Below are 20,876 nucleotides of genomic sequence, written 5' to 3'. Positions count from 1 at the left end.
TGGCTTGCATGACGGCTCTGTGGTGCCTGTCGTGACCAGGGCCTAGCTAGGGCCCTCGCCTGGGGGCTCCGTGGCCTACAGAGGAATTAGCAGAAGATGCCCCCACCCCCATGTCACAGAGGCCCCTCCCTGGGGCAAGTCCCAGGGCACTAGGACCACATCCAGTCTGCTCTGGGGCTGTCAGAGCAGCCAGAGCCTGGTGTGGGTCACTGGGGTGAAGGGCACAGAGCAGCAGGAAGGGTCTGAGGGAGGAAGAGACTGAGGATGTGGAAGCACCAAGCCCACTCTGGGGAGTGTGCTGTCTGCATTGGTCTGAGCCCCAGCTGTGGGGTTGGAGGTGAGGGTATCCAGTGCCCTGCGTGGCCAGGTCTGCAATACGGCTTGAAGGCAGGTGTTGGTGGGTCCACCCTGCCCAAGGTGTGCCGGGGGTGTGTGACACAGGAGAGGCCGAGCCTGAGCGTGAGGCTTCTCGGGCCATCGGAGCCACTCCCTCTGCCACTGACTGCACGTGAGGGCTCTGCAGGGAAGAGCATCGTGGGCCCGGAGTCAAGGGCTCTTAGCTGCAGAAATAGTGGTTTATTGACAGGCCAGCTTCCCCAGCCAGCCACTGCCCACCTGTGGGGCTCAGGGCCCATGGGTTGGGCCCTGCAGAAGGTGGTTCTTCAGGCCCAAGGTCGTGGCGGTGGGCAGAGATGCAGCCATGCTCGCTCACTGGAGGGCGGTTTCTGACAGTTCCCAGCAGCTCTGGCAGGTAACGGACATAGCCCGCACCTGGGTGCCCACGGGCAGGGGCCAGCGGGGTCTCACAGTTTGGGATGTAAAAGGTGTTGTGTGTGAGGTTGGGGTCAGGCTGTAGCCCTGGGTGGTCGCAGCCCAGGTGAGGATGCGTTGGGACACGGCCACGGCACTAGGCCGAGCGGTGGAAGAGGCTGCCCGTGCAGAGCCTCCGCTTGAGCTCCTGCCAAAGCAGCTGCCACTCCCTCTGGGCGCCCTTCATGACTCCGCTGTTCTCCAGGGCTCGGCGGGACAGGTAGGGCAGCACCTCCATCACAGGGCCGTAAGGCACGTACTTGTACACGGGGAAGCCTGCCTGGCCTGCACACAGGGGTGGAGGCGGTGAGTCCCAGCGCCTCTGCCCCTGCCCCCCGCCCCCCACCAGAAGCCCAGCTCACCTAGCGGGAAGCTTATCTGGTCGCACATACCCAGAAGCTGTCCAAAGTACACCTGGCAATCGGTGGGGTGCAGGCCCAGCTCCTCCATCCTGTGAACAGGCAGGGCGGTGGGTAAGACCCTCCCTCTACCCCCAGATCCCCCACCCACAGGGTAGGGCGTGGGCATAGGCTCTCTCCTGCATAGACCAGGCCTCTTCCCTACTGCTGCTGCCCCAGCCCAAGGCCACCAAGTGCCCCCCTTCCCCAGCCAGCCTCCCTCTTGCTGTGCTTGCTCCCCGAGGGCCCCTTCCCTGCTGCCCACTATGACCCAGCAAGGCAGACTCACCCAGTGGCCAGCCCTTGGTGTGCCCTGGGAAGCTCTCAGCCCTCTCACCATCCCCTTCTCAAACCCCTCAGAGTTCCGTTGCCTCTGTGTTCCCAGCCCTGTGACCCCACCTCCAGCTTCTCATCCTCCCCTTGCTGGCTGCCCTGTCCGTAAGGCAGTCACTAGCTACTGGTGGCAACTGAGCCTCTGGAAGGCGGGTGGTCTGAATTGAGGTGCACTGCAAGTGTCAAACACACGTGGGCTTTTGAAGACAGTGTGAAAACTGAATGCAGAGTATGTCACTGTTTTTCTGAAAACATATTTAAATGGTACTATTTTGGATATGTGGGGTTAATTAAAATGTATATCAAAATTAACTTCATTTTTTTTAACATGGCTATGAAACATTTGGGGTTAATAGATGTGGCTCGAATTTCCTACTCAGACGTTAAGGTGGGGGCCCCCAACTCTGTCCACACCCTCTCCTATCCTCACACCTCCCCTCATAGGATCTTTAAAAAATTCCCAGGGTTTGAAATGTCTATACATTGATGATTCCCACGTTTTTACCTCTGGCTTCCTGCACGTGCAGATACAGACTCGGCCTATCAGCACCAGCACTCTGTAGCCCACCCCCATCCTTCCACCCCACAGGGGCGTGTTCAGCCTGGGTCCTCACACCCACCCAGGCTACAGGCTGGGCCTGTTGGTCCCCATCCCTGCCCCTGGAGTCCCCCTCCCTTCTCCTGTCTCAGGGCCCCACCTCAGGCTCCCAGAGCACTCAGTGCCTCTCACCCTGGGCTTCCACATGAGGGGCTTCCCAGACCGTTTCTCTCCTTCCCCCAGGGCTAGGCTCCAAGGTCGGGGCCCCAGTCTGCACCATGTTGCCCTGGTATCCAGCTTACATGTCTCTGTCCCCCGTGAGAGCAGGGCTGCCACCGTGTTGCTTGCCTGACGGTGGTGGGAACACTCATGTGGCATCCTGCAAAAACTGACCCCTCCCCTGCTGCTGCCCCTTCCCTGCCAGTGTCCATGCCTGCTGCCATGTGACTAGCTTTGCCCAGCACAGAAAGAGGCTCTCTCCATCTGGCCGGCAGTATCTGAGCTGGGCATGACTTTCTTTAGCCAACAGAACAATAGCAAATGTGACATGGGCAGAGGCTTGCCCCCTCCAGGGCTTCTGGTAGCCTGAGACCACCTGTGGAGAAGCCTAAGCTGGCCTGTAGGACACCCGACGTGTGATGCAGTGCCCTTTGCTGTCCCAGCCACAAATGAGGCCGTTTAGGGCCAAGCAGACCCCATGTGAATACAGATGCAGGATGGGCCCCAGGCAAGGCCAGCAGAAGCAGCCCGAAGCAGAGCCCAGCCCACACTGCTGGCTCACAGAACATACTGTGTTCAGGCCTCTGTATTTTGGGTTGGTTTGTTAACAGCCAAAGCTAATCTGACTGAGGTCTCTAATGTGTGGCATCAGAGGCCCACACTGCTGCCCCTGGGAAGACCAGCCCAAGGTGTTCAAGGCTCTGTGGACCTTGGCCTGGCGTGGGCTGCGGAGCCTGTGAGATGGGCAAGCACTCAGCTGGCACTCAGCATGGGGGGAGCCGTGTCTAGGGCAGGAGGCCACCGCAGCCAAGATGGGGAGGCCACATGTGCTCCCAGTGGCAAGATCCAGAAATCAGGTGAAAGGAAGCCCTTCTGAGGGCAGTTTATACCTTTAGACGTTTCCCTGTCCTCGCCTAGTCAGTCTGAGTGGACTAGCCTGTGACCAAAACCTAAAACGGGGCAACCACAGGCTGCTGAGATGGTGATGGAAACCTCAGGAGGTCGGCACTGCCAGGCAGAGGCCAGGGCCTCTCTGTGCACATCGTCTTGGGGTGGACCCTGGTACCGGACAGACCACTTTTGATCACGGTTCCATCACAGAATTGTACTTTTAAGCCTAAGTGAAAGCCAGCTTTTAAAATTTTCAACTCAGCCCTGTGTTCCTTCAAAAGTCAAAGAAACCAAAACTGGGGCTTCCCTGGTGATGCAGTGGTTAAGAATCTGCCTGCCAATGCAGGGGACACCGGTTCGAGCCCTGGTCCTGGAAGACCCCACATGCCGCTAAGCAACTAAGCCCGTGCGCCACAACTACTGAGCCTGCGCTCTAGAGCCCGTGCGCCACAACTACTGAGCCCGCACGCCTAGAGCCTGTGCTCCGCAACAAGAGAAGCCACCGCAGTGAGAAGCCCGCACACTGCAACGAAGAATAGCTCCCACTTGCTGCAGCTAGAGAAAGCCCGCACACAGCAACGAAGACCCAACGCACGCAGCCAAAAATTAAAAACAAAACAAAAAAAACCCAAAACTAATCTTCCCCGAGCACAAAAGGTGTCCCTGGCCATCCCACGTCCAGGGATAGGATGGGGCGTCCAAGGAGGCCCCAGGGATGGAGGGAAGAAAGCGGAACAGTCCACCCGGCTAGGATGCCAGTCAGAGCCAACCACCAGCAAGGAAACAGCCTGACCCCAGCCCAGCAGGACTCCAGAGGGAGCCTCGACACAGTCTGCCCTCCACCTGGCAGCCCCGCTGGCCTCAGCGCTCCTGTTCACAGCCAGGCAGCTGCAAGTGCAGAGCATTAGACATCGTGGCCTTTAGTTGCAGTTTCACACCATGAAAAAGCAGCCCCAGCATGAGAAGGACAAGCACGACATTAATGAATGGTTTAGGACGACCAGAGTCACCCTCCAGGCAGAGCCTGCAAGTGCCTCTGGGTGCACGCCCTGCACCTTCACTACGCGGCCCAAGCCTTGGGCTTGGGGTGCCCACTGTTGGGGGGGGGCCTGCCTTGCTCCTGGGGAAGACAAGGGCCAGCAAGGCCACTGCCGCCACCCAGCTTCCTGTGGCGGGGAGAGGGGGAGCTAGGACCCCTGCTGTGGTCCAGTTTGGGTTAAGATATGAGATAAAAGAACATGGTGATTGGAAATTCCCTGGCAGTCCAGTGATTAGGACTGGCGCTTTCACTGCCTGGGGCCTGGGTTTGATCCCTGGTCAGGGAACTCCCAGAACACGGCCAAAAGAAAAAAATGTATATTTATTTCACCTCATTCCTGTATCTGACTTATAAGGATGCTCCATGGGACAGGCGTTTAAAGAGAAAACAGACTATCTTAAATTCTAAACACAGTTTAAAGTGTTGAGAAATTGTTTATAAATAAGGCGATACATCTGAGGGCTCCAACATTTCACACTTAAATTTCACCTAATGATATTTTTTAATTTGAAACTTTAGTAAGTCTGGTATTGTTAAAAACCCAAGTAACTGCAAACAGCCTTTTGGCTACTGCAGCACAACGCCCAGCCAGCCTCAGTGGGTCTGGGGGCCCTAAAGCCGCCACTCCAGCTCGTTCCACAGATGTCCCCCCAAAACCCACTGCCTGCCCACGCTTCCTGCCCACCCAGGAGTGCCCAGCGGGAAGGGGGCGGGGCCAACCTGCACAGCGTGAAGCGCACGGTGTCCTCATTGTGCGAGGCCACCATCACTGCGGCTCTGGCATTGTGCTTCAGCTCCTCCAGGACGTAGTTGAGGCACCTGGGGAGGGTGACGCGTGAGTCAGGCCTGCACACCCCCTGCAGGGGCAGAAGCAGAAGCAGGTGCAAAACAGTGGACGATCCTGGCGTGGAATTAAAAAGCAAACGGGGGCTTCCCTGGTGGCGCAGTGGTTGGGAGTCCGCCTGCCGATGCAGGGGACACGGGTTCATGCCCCGGTCCAGGAGGATCCCACATGCCGCGGAGTGGCTAGGCCCGTGAGCCTTGGCCGCTGAGCCTGCGTGTCCGGAACCTGTGCTCCGCAACGGGAGAGGCCACAACAGTGAGAGGCCTGCGTACAACAACAACAACAAAAAGCAAACAGGCCTCGTGCCATTTGGGGAGGGCTGCCGGGGTACAGCTCTCATCTTTATCAACCGGGGCAGTTCAGTAGACTTTTACATGAAAAAAAAAAAAAAAACCTTAATGGTTTTGGAAAAAGTAAAACAAAGGCAGAGGAGGTATTGGTTCTGACCCCCAGGTTGCTCCGTTAGACAGGATCACGTCGGGTCAGCTCCAGCCCCTTCCCGGTTTCTCCCCCGCACCCCGCCCCCGGGAAGCTCTGAGGCTCCGGGAGCCAAAGAAGGCAGCACACCTGTGGTACATGGCGTTGGTGGCCTCGTACGTGGGGTTGATAGGGTCCTCATACCCAATCTCCAGGGCGCGGGCACGTTCCTGGGCCATGTATGCGCCACGCACCAGCTTGGCCCCAAAACACCAGCCCTCTCGGCGAGCCAGCTCCACATCCAGGGTGACACTGTCATAGGCGTCCTGTGGGCCGGAGCCGAAAGTTGAGGATGACCAGGATGGGCCCCCTCCAGCCTGCGTCCCATAGGGCCTCCCTGGGGCCCGGGCACTCCCCAGTGTGTAGTCAGCAGGGGCACCGGGGCCAGCAGCTGTGGTGACTTGGGGGCTGTCAGCATCTGCCTGGACCCTACGCACCCACTTCCCCTTGTCCCCGCAGCCCCTATACCCTATACCCACCCTACCCTGAGTCCTCCAAACACCTGGCTGGTACCCAAGTGGCCGCCAGAGATTGTGCTCAAGGGTCCCTGAGGCACACGCACGAGTCTGGGGAGGGGCCCAGAGCCTTCATCAGACCCTTAGAGGGAACCAAGCTAAAAAGGGCGGGAGTAAACAGTCACTCGAAATCTGGCGATTAAGGCATGTTACGTGGACTCCAAAAGCTCCTTCATCGTCCTCCTGCCCCTTCAGCACCCTGTCTGGGGTCTGAGGCCCAGGGGATGGGTCCACTGGCAGCTGGTCCTGGGGGCCTGTCTCCCTGCAGCAGACGCTGGGCGCACCTTGAGGTAGCACTGGTACGTGTTGAAGATGAGTGGCCTCTCCACGTTGAACCTGCGCTGCATCTCCAGCGTCAGGCGGCTGATGGCCGGCTGGAAGTAGGTCTGCTCGGCGTCCACCATCAGCCGCACGCCCACCTCACTGGCTTTCTGAGGGGCACAGCGGGGAGAGAGGGTCTGTCTGGGGCCCGGGTGACACAGGTGCCCCCCCACCCCGGCACATCCCAGGGTCCTTGACCTGGGCCAGGACGTCCATCCTCTGCAGCATCCTCGTCATCTGCTGTTCCTCCTCCTCAGTGAACCGCGACAGCAGAGGCTCCAGCTGTCCTGTCTGAGGGGGCAGTGCAGTCAGGCCACGGCAGGGTTCCAGACCTGGGCTCTCGAGGCCAGCGCTCCCACCCCTCCCGTGGGCAGCCTCTCGCCCCTGGTGCAGGGCCTGCCAATACCCAGTGCCTGGTGCCCGGGACCAGTGGGCCTCATCCCCTCATCCCCGCGCCCCCTTCTCCACCCACCACCCTGTTTGTGCATTAAGGTCAGTGTCCTATCCAGGGTCCCGCCAGCCACACAGCATCCCATAACCGCGCTGCCCGCCAGCACACCCTTCCTCATGGGGCTGGCTGCCCCAGGTCAGGCCTGCACCCAAGGAGTCGGCTCCCACGGCCTCCACAGGATCCTCACGATGGGTCCCCCTTCTGTTCCTGCGCAAAGTTCAGGAAGTGACCCTTGACCCACCCAATCACCTGGAAAGACTCAGCCCCTAGCAGGCAGAGGACATGGAGGAAGAACTGTGCCTACAGGCAGACTTGGCTGGCCACACAGCACAGACGGACATGCAACAGGGGGACGGAGGCATCGGCCCCAGATGGTGGCACTCAGGGCACTGGTCAGGTCAGCAGTAGGCACCCACCCTGCAGGCCCGTGAAGCACAGGGGGCCCTCTGCTTGCCCCGCTTGCCCACTAACACTGCCCAGGTCACTCCCGGCGAGGCCTCAATCACACCCCTCCTGGGCCCTCCGTCACCAGGCTGGAGCTTGTGAAAGGCAGCGTCTGTGGGGTGTTTCCCAAGGCACCTCTGCTGCTTCCTCCCATCCCAGCTCAGTGGTGCGCTCAAGCACGGCCACAAATGCCCGGTCACCACCCCAGAGGCAGGTGGAGTCTCATTTTTCTCCCCCGAACACAGGCCAGTCTAGCGACTCCCCTTTAACAAACAGCACTGGGCAGAAGGGACGGCATGGGTCTCCTGAGGCTTGACTAGAATAGGCGACAGCTTCCGCCTGGCTTGTGGGGACACTCATCCTGGGGACCCAGCGCCACTCTGAGGAAGCCCTGGCGGTGTGAGCGGGGACCCTCTGTGATGACCCTGCGAGAACCGTGAGGTGGGAGGCACGGACGCGCACAGCGTCACCTGCATGTTGGGGACCACCAGGTGCTTGGAGAGCTCGGTCCTGCTGTCAATGAGGCTGCCCCAGTCCAGCAGGTCCAGGGTGCTGTGGGAGAAGGCGTGTCAGCATGCGGACACGCGGCCTCACCAAGGCCCCAAACCAGCCCCCTCCCTGCAGGAGCACCCCCAGACCCAACCCCACAGAACCTGCCTCAGTGCTCAGTTTTGAAAGACTGGTAACATGTAAACATGGTCCTCTGTTTAAAAAACAGAAACCAAAACATGAATATTCTTACATCAGGGCCAAGACCACCCAGGCCACATCAGGCTCGGGGAAGAGCTGGACACGGGAGACCAGGCAGGAGGGGACGGCACACTGCCGCCAGCCCCCAGCTCCTCAAAATGAGGCTTGGGACCCTCCGGGATCTCAGCTGCCCTCACCCTTCACCTGCCTGCCAGATAGGTCCTGGGACGGCTGGGTGTGGCACCCTCACTCCACAGCCCAAATAATTCTGTAAGAAGCCCTAGGGTTCGAGGGGGTCCCATGCCCTGGAAGAGGGTGACCAGGATTGGGAGAAGGCATTGGGGCTAAGCCAGAACCTTGGCTGAACCAGGGCGGCCGCTCCCGAAATCTCAGCCCGGGGGCTACTCTTACCCGGACACGCCAAGGGTCTCCACAGTGAACCAGTTCTCAATTTCCATCTGGGATGCGATGCCCATCTTCACCACGCTTTCCTTCAGAAGCGAGAGGGCATTGGTCCCACTGCTGTCTCCCAGCCCTGCTCACGAACATCTCCTGCCCCTGCCCGCTGGCCTGTGATGCTAGGCTGACTTTATTATGCCAGTACTGAGATTGGCTACACTTCTGCCTTGGGTTTCTGCTCCAGAGAGTGTCTCTCCCTGCTGCCCACCCCCCCACACACCTGCCCATCCCTGCGGGTCCACAGAGCTCGGCTACTGGCAGGGCCAGCCCCCCTCCAAGCCTCCCACCCAGCACATCCTCCACCTCTGCTCAGATTCCCTCCCCACCGACCCAGCAGCTGGGGGCTGGGCAGCAGGCCCTGGGAACCCACCTCGGACACTGCCTGGCCAATTCCTCCTGGGCAGGGCTCCTCCCCGGCCCACCTTCTCACACCCACCACGGAGAGGCGGCCCCACCTGCAGTGCAGCCACCTCCAGCTTCGTGTCCATGGCAGCCAGCCCGGCCTTGCCCTGCTCTGCGGCCATTTGGTGGAAGAACCGTCTCCACTTGGTCAGCACATCTGAGAACTGCAGCTGCGGACGCGGGCCTGAGCTGCCATCCCAGGCGCATATCCAGCCCCCTCCCAGGACCCCCATGTAGCCCAAGCCACCCCATCCCGCCTGTGTGCCTGGCTCCCAGGGCCAAGGCACCAGCACACAAGCTTTCACTTAACGCTCACGGCAGCCCCAAGTTCTTACAAACTCCCTGTGGGTGGAAGGTTTTGACACTTACTAGAAACTGGGGTCTCCCCAGTGCGGTGAGCTTAATGGCTGAGAAGCCATCCTCGCTGGCTCCACCTGTGAGAAGCCACAGAAGAGCCATCAGTGCTGGGGTGTGGCGGGGGGGGACCCTGAGCCTGCACCCGGAATCTGTGCCACTCAAGAGTTAGGACACTTCTTGGGACATCCCTGGTGGCACAGTGATTAAGAATCCGCCTGCCAGTGCGAGGGATGCGGGTTCGAGCCCTGGTCCGGGAAGATCCCACATGCCGCGGAGCAACTAAGCCCATGAGCCAAAACTACTGAGCCTGTGCTCTAGAGCCCGTGCTCCGCAACAATAGAAGCCACAATGAGAAGCCTGTGCACCGCAACGACGAGAAGCCCCCACTCGCTGCCACTAGAGAAAGCCCGCACGCAGTAATGAAGACCCAACGGAGCCAAAAAGAGAAAAAGAAAAAAAAAAGAAAAAAAGAGTTAGGACACTTCTCATCAACATATGATGGACTTCAGGAGGCAGGCGGTGGCTGTTCTTCCTATTAGTTACCTACAACACATGGTACTGGGTCTACCTTGCACCTGGGCCCTGAGACCCCCAGAGCACGAACAATCCAGCCACCCGATGAGACGGTGCAGTGGCACCAGCGCTTCTTTCCTCCCTCGCCCACCAGGCCCGAGCAGGCCCACGGTGGCCATGCTTCCCGGGCAGGCTGCCTGGCCCTCAGAAGCAGCTCTGGTGGCTGCCTGGCAATCTCAGGCCGAGGGGGGTGGCAACAGGAGGGGAGAGCCCACCGAGGACCCAGACGCCTGGGCTGGCTGACCACCCATGGCAGAAGGACAACGACCCTACGCAGCCCGCAAACACCCTGTACTCGGCTGCTCCGGATGCCCCACCATGCAGGTGGGAGCCGGTGACTCAGCAGGGTTTGAGTTTGCCACGTGGCTCCAGGAATGCAGTGGGCAAAGGAGCTGGTGAGACCTGCCCATTCAATCCCTGCCTGTTTCCTCTCCAATGCTCTCGGCACCCGGGGCTGCCCCTGGGGGTTCACCAAACACAGAAACGCCCAGCAGAGCATAAGCTGGAGGCAGAAGGCACTCAACCACCACCCCCATTCTCTCCTCTGGCTTCTGGAAGCCCACGACACACATCTTTGCTTCTGTGGGGCCCTCCCCATCTGTCTGCCCCCAGGCAGAGTGGGCAAGGAACCAAGAAGACGCCCCTGGCACTGGACACTGGGCAGCCGGGTGTCTGCCTGACCGCCCGGGGTGCCCAGCACTGCTCCTAGGAGGCTGCCTCTGGGCGTTGCTCACTCCCACTCCTTAAAGTGTTCAGAAGGTGTGGGACCCACTAACAGGAGGGCTGCTGGGGACCTGATGGACGCTGAGGCCTCTGTGACCTTCCGGCTTAACTCACCTCCCTAGCAGGTGTTCCCACCCAGAGGCCACGCGGGGAAGAATTCTCTGTTAAAGAGGACGTGGCACCAGCTCCCGGAATGGTGTGGCCCTCGGCAGAGCCAGGGGTCATGTGACAAGAGTCAAGCCCCTGCCTGGGACTGGGGGCCACTTGGCCCACTGACAGGCCCACATCTGGACACCTGGTACCCGGGAGGGGGGAGGCGCCCTTCTGTGGGCAGCCAGGCTCCTCAGGAAGGCGCTGGACTCAGGTGTGAGCCCAGGTCATCCTCAGGACCAAGGCCACAGAGATGGGGATGGGGCCCTGAGCAAACACTCCGGGCCCGGCCTTGTGTTCCCACACCAGCATCTCCTAGAGCAGAGGTCAGCCCAGGCTGGGCCTGGTGGACGGCAGGCCAGCGACAAGCAGGACCCCACCTGAAGCCTCGATGCAGCGCAGGAACGTCTCCATATGGCTGTCACACTTGGCCTCGTTGGCGTAGAAGTAGGTGCGGGCGCTGACAACACCATTCCTGCGGTCTCCGAATGCCCGGTGGGCCTGGAACTGCTTCTCCCTCTTACTGGTGCCTGGAGAGGTGGGTGTCCGGCCTGAGCCACCTCCCCACCCCCCCAAGCCCCCATCCCGCCACCAGCGCCGCACTCCAGCTCCAGTCCCACCCCGAGCACACGGCCCCCTGCCTGTGCTGCTCCCCAAACCCGCCCGCCCTGGCGCCCACTCTTCCTTCTCCTCGGGTCACCCTAGTCATGTGGCAAACCCAGGGCAGGAAGGCAAAGCCCAGACCCACCGAGGGCCGAGTGCACCGGCCCCCCAGGTGGGCCGTAAGGATGTGTCAGCCACTCAGAACGACGGCCTGGGTGCCCAGGGACACAGGGAGGAGCCGGGGCTGTGTGCGGGTGGGGAGCGGGCTCGTTCCTGAATGGCTGCCTCCCACTCACCATGGCCGTCCCTCTCCGATGCTGAGGTACAGGACCTGCAGGAGGGAAGAAGAGGGAGAGGGTTGCGGTCACGCCACCTCAGGTACAAGTGACAAACGCATCCCATTGAGGAGGCACAGGTGGGAGGAAGTAGAGGCTGAGCCCTGACCCTGACCCAGGAGGGCTGAAGAGGAAGGCACGGTCACCTGGCCAGGTAAGAGTGACTCACGCCACCCCACCCGCCCCCGGCCTCCAGGGTCACCTTCTCTGAGCCTGGCAGCCTACAAGCCCTGCTCCGGAGGAACGTGGGTCTCCCCCTGGGTGAGGCCCCCTCCCTACACTGGGTGAGGAGGAAGTAAAGCGATACACAGCCCAGGGCGTGGGTAGGTCCTTGAGGCTGGCTAGCCATGGGGTATTCCTTCCTGTGAGGAAAAGGCGGGGCACGGGCCAGTCAGGGCTGAGGATAGCGGAGAGAGGGAAACCACCAGCTTCCTGATCCCCAGAGCCAAGGAGCAGGGCCCCTTGCTCTGCCCTCTGCCCACAGCCGGCCCCACCTCCACTCGCGCTCCTCAGGATTATTTTCAAACCAGCAACCACAATTTATTTTTTTAATGCAAACCCTCCCCTGGCCTCCCCTGGCCATCATACCTGAATATACCCAGTCCTAATGAGGACAGGACAGAGAGGGCACCTGTAAGGCCAGACCCAGGCCGCCCCACAGCTGTGGCCCACTGAGGTGGAGGCATGACATGGCACCCGCCATCTGCACCAAGGCAGGGGCCTCATCCCGAGGTTGGCAGCTGCGGGAGGCTCGGGCCTGCTATGTCACCACACAGCCCATAACCTGCAGGTATCCACCTTCTAGGCAGACTGCCCTCCACTGAGGGGACACCACTACCCAGAGGCCCCCAGGGGCCCGGGGCCGTATGACGGTCTCAATTAGCATTTCCACAGCTGGGCTTCTACCCTCCAAGCCCCAGCCCGGCTCCAAAGGCACAGGGGAGCCAGCCGGCCACACAGCCACGTGATCAGGGGGCAGTGGCCTATCCCAGAGCAGATAGTACTTAGCATGGGCAGGGCTGCACTCTTGACCAGGCCTGGCGAGTGGATCACGAGGAGACAAAGATGGCAGTTACCAGGCTGGGGGGAAGGGGAGTGTCATGTCACCATGAAGAGAAGAGCATGCTCTGTACACACACACACGTGCAGATACATGTGCACACATGCACACACGTGCAGACACTTGCGTGCACATGTAACTGCACGGGCCAAGATGTGGAGGAGGGAATGGAGTGCCCCCGGGGACAGGGGGCAGGAGAGGACCGCAGGAGCGACCCAGGGGCTTGCAGGAGTGGCAGGAAGACCCCAACCATCCCCTCGGCCACCTCTAAGCTCAGGTCTGCATCAGGTAATTTGTTGGCTGGACACCTTTTAGAAAAAAGTGAAAGGTGAGGGGAGACCACGCCGGCTGCCCTCACACCAGCTCTCCCCTGGTGAAACGCAGGAGGCAGGAGAAGAACACAGAAAAGCCTGTGGGCCCCCAGGCCCTGGCTCCAGGCAGCACCCAAGACACTGTGCACACCAGTCCCAAGGAGCGGCCTCCACCCTGGGGAACAAGGCCAAGGCCTCGCCCCCAGCCAGCCCTGGGTTTGCACAGCCAGGACACACACACCTGCTGGCCACACTGTCCCCAGCCATCCTCATCACAACCTCATCACAGCCAATCATCGAGAGGAACCCAGCCCTGCGCCCTCTCCCCACGGCCCTCAGCCTGCTGGGGGGACCCTGCGAGGCTCCTCTCCTAGAGTTAGGGTCCTGGCCTCTGCCTTCTAACAAGCGTTCTGGGAAACACCATCCCACCCCCTCCCTGGATGGCTATTCTCCCTTCTGCGCCTCTGGCCTCCTACCTCCTGCTTCCTAACCTGGGGAAGACCCCCAGACCCCCTCCTCCCAGGGCCACGTCCTCAGGGCACATGCTGGGCCTCTTGCATGTTCAGACGCCCCCATCTTTTCTGTGCCTCTTATGGTTATGCCTGGGGCAGGGCCCCACCACCTGCGCTCGCTCCCCGCCCCACCCCACTCCACTCCTGTGACTTTAACTTGGGGCAGTGGCCTCTACATCATTCCCCAGAGCAGGGTCTATGGGCCTGTGACCCCTCCGTTCCCCACACAGGGGCTCCTGATGGAGAATGCGTGGCATCTCGATGGCGTGGATGTTCGATCAGTGCCTATGAGCCTGGTTCTGCACCCTCAGCCAGGCTCCACCAAGCACACAGGGCTGCCTGGCAGCAGCCCTGCCACTGGCATTGGACGGCGGCCACCACATTAGGACAGGAAGGGACTGCCGTTCACGTCCCAAAGCCCACAAAGCAGGGCTCCTGCAGGACAAGGGGCACCAACAGCAGGGTGGCCCAGGGTCACAGGCTCCAGTGCCCATGGTAGGGCGAAGCCGGCCCTCCTCCCAATGCTCCCCTGCAGGGCAAGGAGGAAGCCAGGCGGATCGCCCTGGGAAAGAAGTCTTTTCATAACAGAGAGAGAAAATCCCACTGTGAAACCACCAGCCCTCACCCAGACCCAGCGGGGATACAGCCCATTAGTTATTCAACAGGCAGCCTCAGAGCAGGCTGCAGCCCCAGCCCACAGCCCCCCTAGGAACACCGGGGTGCTGAGCTGGAGGACTCCGCCTTCAAGACAGCAAATCACGAGGCAGGGGCTTGGCTCCCCAGGCCAATCCACCAGCAGCTCGGCCCGCTCGGACATTCCGTTCCCAGGGTAGGAGCCTCATGTGACGCCTTCCCCTCCCCTCCGTGCCCCTCCCCTCTCTTCCCCTCCGTGCCCCTCCCCGCCCCTTCCCTCCCCACCCCTCCCCGCCCCTCCACACCCCTTCCCTTCCCTCTCCGCCCCTCCCCACCTCTTCCCTCCCCGCCCCTCCCCACCCCTTCCCTCCCCAGGCCAGAACAAACACCAGAGCTTAAGACAGGGCAGGTTACTCAGCAAGCCTGTCCCAAGCCTCACATGGTCAGGCGCGGCTGCTGTCAGGACTTAGGGGCCCAGATGCCAGTGACGGGTGGAGGGGTGCAGGCACCAGCCCAGGAACTGGGCGTTTTGCAAAGAAAGGGCTGGTTCTGCCTGGATCTCCCATGAGGCTCCTACTTCAGGAAGCAGAGGGTGAAATGGTCCTCGAGTTCTGTCCTATGGCCCAGGAGGGTGGGTCGGGGGATGCCCATGTGTCCCCATACTCACTGCCCAGAGAACGGGCCGGGCAGCCAGTTGGTGACCTCGGCAGGAGCCACTGGGCTCGCCTGCCACACGTGTGCTCCTGGCAGCACATTCCCTTTTCCTCAGACCCCCAGGCAGTCTCCACACCTACCAGGTGGGGCCCACCTGCTAATCAGGAAATCATCTCAGGGGCCAGGCAAGCGTGGGACAGTGGGACCTGCCCAGGAGGTCAGAATCCCCAGAAGAGATGCTGCAGGAGAGCAGGAAGCCAGAGCACCTCCAACACCAGTGTCAGCAATCATATTTTGTAAACCGCCGGGTAGCACCCAGCGGCCACCATTGAGTCACGGCCACTCAATTCTGCCCCTGTAGGGTGAGAGCACTTTGAATTGCATATAATTTTCACGTGTCACAAAACATTACTCTTGCTTTGTTTCAACCATTTAAAAATACAACAATGATTCTTAGCTTGCAGACTGTACAAAAGCAGGCTGATCGGGCTGGGGACCAGAGTTTGCTGATCCCATCCTCGCCCCTCCTCCAGCCTCGGCACACAAGGCCTCCGTGGAAGCTCAGAGCCGTTATCCTCACGGGGCAAGAACACAACCCCAGGCAGACCCAGGAGGGCTGCTGTTAGTCATGTGGACAGGGCTCCCCCAGCCAGGCCCAGCCCAGCCCCAGTGTGCTGGGGTTGCCAGCAGGTGCCACGCGGGCCTTACTCCATCTCCTTGTGTTCGGCCTCCTCGGGGGTCAGGTCCTCCTCCACACCGTAGTCCAGGATAGAGCCCACGCCGAAGGCCCTGTTGTGCTGGATCAGGGGCCGGATGGACTCCTGGTCCTCACCAGCCACAAACTGCCCGTAGAAGGTCATCTTCATCAGTCTGTCGAACAACCTTTGCCCCAGAAGTCTCCTGGCAAGACGGAGCAACTGAAAGGTAAAGGGCAGCGGCTATTCTGGGCCACCCGGCCTCCCATGTCCCCAGCAGGACACTCCTGCTTCCCTGCCTGCCCGGCACAAAGCCTTGACGTGCTCTCCCCAGGGCCAAACTCGGCTCATGGCCTTGGTTTTACGGTGACACCGCCCGAAGCAGATTGCTTCTCTGCTCAGTGACTGTCCATGCCCCACTCCTCATGCAGGGTGGCCGGTCCCAGGCGCTGCTCTTGCCTCCCTGCCCTGCACGCTCATGGGTGACCCCAGTGGCACATGGCAGTCGCCTGACTACCGCTTGGTGGATAAAGAAGTGAACGGCAGCTCTCTCTGGGAACAGCAGTGGGTGTGTTCATAACATTCTCTGTATCCACACCTCTGCAGGTTATGCTGGGGAAGAGGGGGATTTGGTGTGAGTTTCTAGAAGGTGAGAACCCAGATTTTTCAATGTTTTGTTCACTGCTTATTCCAAGTCCCTAAAACAGTGCCTGGCAAGGGGCCGGCCCTCCAGTGGGTGCTGAACAGATGAACACACAAAACTCTGAGTGAGTATGAGTTCCGTTGGAGAAAGCATAGGCCTGGGAGATGACCATCCACCTGGGACCAGCGGGGACTCAGCACACTCATCCAGGCCGCAGGAGGCCGGCAGCCCAAGAGTACGTGCCCCAGGGGAAGACAGCCTCCCAAACGACTCAGCTTTCTCCTGCAATCATATCTCACCACACCCCAAATTTCTGCCATCATCATTCAAATGTCCCAAGCAACTGCCTCCTGCCCGACACAGTTCTAGGGTGAAGAAAACAGATGATGGGCTCCCATCCTAGTTGCAGGGAGACCCAGAAGGAGGGAGGGGCAAGATACCTCCATGGAATTCAGAATGGGGATGAGGGAGTGCCAGCCAGGGCAAGGGCGGGAGGTGTTTGCTAACTTAGATCCAGGGTACGGGGCTTGCCAGGCTAGGAGGTGACGCGGTGCTCCTGCACTGGGGACAGTGGTGGGAAGGAATGAGGTCAAGGAGGGCCAGGGGGATGACCACTGGGAGGACACACCCACCATCTGTCTGGGAATTCCTGTGTGTCTACTACCCCCGGCTCCAGCTCCAAGGCAGGAATAGTCTAAGGTTTCTCAAACTCAGTGAATAACAGAACCCCACTTTTTTGTGGGGAACATCTCTTGGGATCAGGGTCTCAGGGAGCAATCTCTAGTCTAAGCAAAAGCATGAGTCAGTCACACACCTTCATCCACAAACCAGTCCCAAACAGTCCAAGCCTCTCAAAGGCGGACACACCTGAACTGTGGCTGGCACCCGGACGGAGATGCTTAAGGAGCCGTGTGGCAACACGAGGGTGAAGGTTTCCAGGCCATCACCTCTGTCTGTGCCGTGTCTGATTTTATTGCAACTCATTATTTTTATAAAGAAGCAGCCTTTGTGCCGTGTCTGATTTTATTGCATCTCATTATTTTTATAAAGAAGAATAGAAATGGAAAGTGGAAGTGCCAACCCGGGAGATGGGCAGGCCTCCTCCACCTCACAAGAGCCCTAGCCAGAAGTCATGAGTCTGTGGGTCAGAGCACCCTAGCAGGAGGAAAAGCCAGGTCTTGGATATCAAAGTTCACCCCAGAGGCAGGCCAGGCAGAAACAGGGACCTGAAAACCAGAATTCAGTTCTGGAAAACCCCGGACATCATATACGTCAATTCTGAGGACTGTCAGAAACACAGTGTGTGTGGAAGTGGGCCAACTGTCTACTCTAGGGCCTGCAAACTTTCCCGCCCAGGAACACGTGGTAAATAACTTAGGCTGTGCGGGCCACCCAGTCTGTGTCATAACTACCCAACTAGCATGAAAACAGCTCCAGCCAATGCTCATAGAAGGAGCAGGAGGAAGGCTGATGCTGAGATGTGGTCCAGGGGTCATGGGCTGGTGACCTCCCGCTCCCCTCCTGTTCCCCTGTTGTCAGAGGGAACAACAGTGAAGGCCACTCAGGTAACCTGAGCTGGTCACCGACCCTCTCACCCTGGCAAAGGGGAGGCCAGCCTGTCACAGAGGGCTATGGAAGCACATGGTGCAGGGCTGGCAGTTTTAAGCCAACTCCAGAGCAAAACAGCCCCTTTAAAACCATCCTGGCATCAGGCGTGCCCTGGGGTGGCACTACCTGAGACGAGGGTAGCCCCACCTCTTCCCCAGGTAGGAACGTCCTTCGTGGATTTAGAAATTTGCACCAGTAACACAAACACCATAAAAGACTCAAAGACATGTCTGCAGAGCAAGGACGGGTAAAGCCGGTTCTCTCCCCTCCCTGACTGCCCCCTTCCCCCACACTCTCCTGCACTGGCTCACACCCAAGCACCGAGGCTTTCATCATGCAAGACCTGAATTTTCTAAACCCTTCTCAAAAAGGCCTGCCTTCGGGCAAGTGCGGGCCCCCACTGGGTCCTGAGCCAATGCCACAGCTCAAACTGGGCTCCTGCAGGCTGACACTCCCCGGGGCATGAGCTGCACAGACCTGCACTGGCTCAGCAGGAGGAATTTTTGCTGCAGGCCAGAGCACAAGAAGGACCAGGTTCTGGTGAGCGGCCCACAACTCTGCAGTCTGGCCTCTGCCCTGTCTCCTCCAGCACCAGGCACCAAGGCCACTGTCATCAGTGGAACCACCAGCAATGACGACAGGGGGAACACGGAAGGCAGGCAGAGCACACCGCACAGTTACTGGGCTCCTTAAGGATGTCCCCAGGACACAGGTAGAACACGAGGGGAGCACGGGAGAAGCCTCCTTGCTCCTCCAGGCACCCACAGCACAGTCCCAGTGCACTGGCGCTTGCCCCAGGCAGGCACCCAAGGGACGGTGGAGCTGACATGTCCCTCCCACTGTTGCCCACAGTTCCCGAGGACCCACAGCTCTGCTGGCTTCTCTGCTGGTTTTGAACCTAGCCCCTTCAGAGCCACCCAACTCTAGCTCTGCCCTCATCACCCACCCACCTTGGGTGGCCTCACCTTCACCTATGCCCAAGCTGTGGCTTGGTGCTCCTCCTGGGTCCAGTCTCCCTAGCCTCTGCCCGGAGCTAAGGTGCCCTCAGCACAGTCTCACTGAGAAGTCAACACCACCTGCATGAAGCGCCTTCAGGACCCTCAGCACCAACTGGACCCTTGCTTTTAAACTGTTCCCAGGATCACCTTGACCAAGAGCGGCTAAGACACTTCTGCTTTTTACTTCCCCAAAGCCCTCACACTTTTCAATGTAACTGTGTTAAAGTTTCAAAAGTCGGATATTTGAGCAGCAAGCGTCCCATTCTCCCTCAACATTGTCTGTTCAGAGTGACCATGTCTGGGGATCCCCTGGGTCACAGCGTCCAAGAACTCTAGGGTCCCAGGCTATGAGCCGCTCAGTACGGCCAGGCTTCCCTTTGGGCAACACAGACGACACTCAATTTTAAATTTCGGGTGAACACTGTGTATTACTGCAAGCAGCATATAGCTTAATATTTAAACTAATCTTTGTTTTTAGCTGCCAGTAACTGACACGTAGTAAAATTCACGGGCCCCAATTCACCCTTCCTTCCTGACTTCCCGGCCACAGGCGATGCTCCAGAGCCCCCGCTTTCCACTTTGAAACTTCGTAACGGCTACCAGGACGGGCGAAGGCCCGCGGGGCCCTGGCCGCACCCCACCCCCAGCGTTCCCGAGCCCCCGCACACCTGCTCGTGGCGCGCCAGCAGCGCGGGCGAGGCGCAAAGGCGCAGCACCAGCAGGCTACGCGCCAGCTCCCAGCTGCGCCGGCTCCGGTACGCCTCCTGCGTGTTGCCGAAGTCCACGGCGGGCACTGGCGGCCGCGCGGCCTCGGCCGCCCCGCGCCCCCTCACGGCTTCCAGGCCCTCGGCGTGCTGCTCGCGGGTCGCCGGCGCTGTAGACAGCGGGGCTCGGCGGCAGAGGGCGGAGCGTAGCACAGCGAAGGTTCGCCTAAGACTCATGGCTGTTGTGTCTGTGCCCCTGGGCTGATTAAGTACGCGCCGCCAGCCCCGCCCCGCGCTCGGCCCCGCCTTTTCCCGAGAGGCCCTGCCCCGCGCTTGGCCCCGCCCTCGGTCGCGCCCCACCACACCCCGAGCTCGAGCCTCGCCCTCTCCCCCGGAGGCTCCGCCCCGTGCGTTCCTGAAAGGTGTGGGTCGCCTGGCAGGCCCCGCCCACCGAGCGGCGCCATGTGCGCCTGAACCCCGCCTTCTCAGCTAGTGGCCGCCCCACCCCGAGGAGACCCCGCCTACTTGGCTGACCACCCTAGCTCCGCCTGCTCCGCTGGAGGCCCCACCCTCCCCGCCCCCCCCGCACACCTGTACACCTGGGCGCCTCCCTGGGCGATGAGCTGCAGGAACTCACAGCTGAGGCCGGGTCTGCGGAGAATCCGGGAAGGCCGAGCGCGATGCTGCTTCTCTCGGGTAAAGGGGCTTTGGGAAGCCCTCCGTCCTCTCCCCTGGCCTAAGGCTCGAGCGTGGAAAGGAGTCTCCTTAGGGGCTTGCCAACTCCGTTCTCTCCCGTCTTTCTGGTCCCACTGCCCACGCAACGGGCAGGCGTGGACCACCAGGCTCCCCTGGGAAGCCCTGCAGCTCCCATTATTCCAATACGCCCTGCTTCTCCCCTACAGGTCCAGCCTTCTGTACCACCTTTGGGGCTGACAGCAAAGCCCCTGCTTTGCCACCTTCCACCGGCCTCCCTTCACTCCTAAGGGCCTTCAGGGCCTTCCCACCCTCTGTCCCTCTGCCTTGGATTCCCTTCCTTCCAACATCATGCTAGGCCTGCTGTCCCAGCCCCAGATTTCACCTCCTGGGAGGAACCTGTCTTGACCACCCTCCCCATCACTCCCCCTCCCCACACCTGCATCTCCTCAGGATGTTCCTGCACACCCACGGGTGCTGGGTCTGACTGTGTGTGGCAGCCTCACTCCATACCTTGCCCACCTGTTTCACCTGGTTCTCTGGGTGCTCCATGCATCTTGGTGCATTGGACACCCTGGCCTGTTTGGCACTTGGGACTGAATAATTGTGCATTGCAAGATGTTTATCAGCATCCCAGGCTTCTACCTGCCAGATGTCAGTAGCACCCCTCCCCCAGACCTTGCTCATGTCTCCTGGGGGATACCATCACCACGCCCTATATTGAGGGAGGCTTCTTGACATTGTCACGGGCCTCTTGCCCCCCTTCCCCCTATTGGAGTTGAAAAAGGGAGAG

At 60.2% G+C, this 20,876-nt stretch overlaps 1 protein-coding gene across 1 annotated transcript; it reads right to left on the bottom strand.

Moving 5' to 3' along the window:
• Position 1: 1 nt before the first annotated feature.
• On the bottom strand, positions 2 to 19,460 carry PRODH (proline dehydrogenase 1). The gene is made up of 14 exons (XM_079718009.1): positions 19,355 to 19,460; positions 15,451 to 15,659; positions 11,534 to 11,568; positions 11,015 to 11,164; positions 9,201 to 9,265; positions 8,885 to 9,001; positions 8,382 to 8,461; positions 7,751 to 7,832; positions 6,584 to 6,676; positions 6,349 to 6,495; positions 5,640 to 5,815; positions 4,949 to 5,047; positions 1,173 to 1,261; positions 2 to 1,095 (listed from the first exon to the last, which is right to left on the bottom strand). The coding sequence occupies exons 2-14, from the start codon at positions 15,606 to 15,608 to the stop codon at positions 908 to 910; spliced, it is 1,479 nt and encodes a 492-aa protein (XP_079574135.1). The 5' UTR covers positions 15,609 to 15,659; positions 19,355 to 19,460; the 3' UTR covers positions 2 to 907.
• Between the last annotated feature and the right edge of the window lie 1,416 nt (positions 19,461 to 20,876).

Source organism: Hyperoodon ampullatus (genome assembly GCF_949752795.1).
Source record: "Hyperoodon ampullatus genome assembly, chromosome: 13".
In the NCBI taxonomy this organism is placed as follows: domain Eukaryota; kingdom Metazoa; phylum Chordata; class Mammalia; order Artiodactyla; family Ziphiidae; genus Hyperoodon; species Hyperoodon ampullatus.
Note: the sequence above shows the minus strand (reverse complement) of the source record. Positions and strands in the feature narration are given on the sequence as shown.

Excerpts from the sequence above, each read along its gene's own strand:
- PRODH (XM_079718009.1), bottom strand. The coding sequence starts at position 15,608 with ATGAAGATGACCTTCTACGGGCAGTTTGTGGCTGGTGAGGACCAGGAG. Across the intron at positions 9,266-11,014 it reads GCGCTGCATCGAGGCTTCAG|GTGGAGCCAGCGAGGATGGC; the intron begins GTGGGGTCCTGC and ends GGCTTCTCACAG. Across the intron at positions 1,096-1,172 it reads CCAGATAAGCTTCCCGCTAG|GCCAGGCAGGCTTCCCCGTG; the intron begins GTGAGCTGGGCT and ends CCCTGTGTGCAG.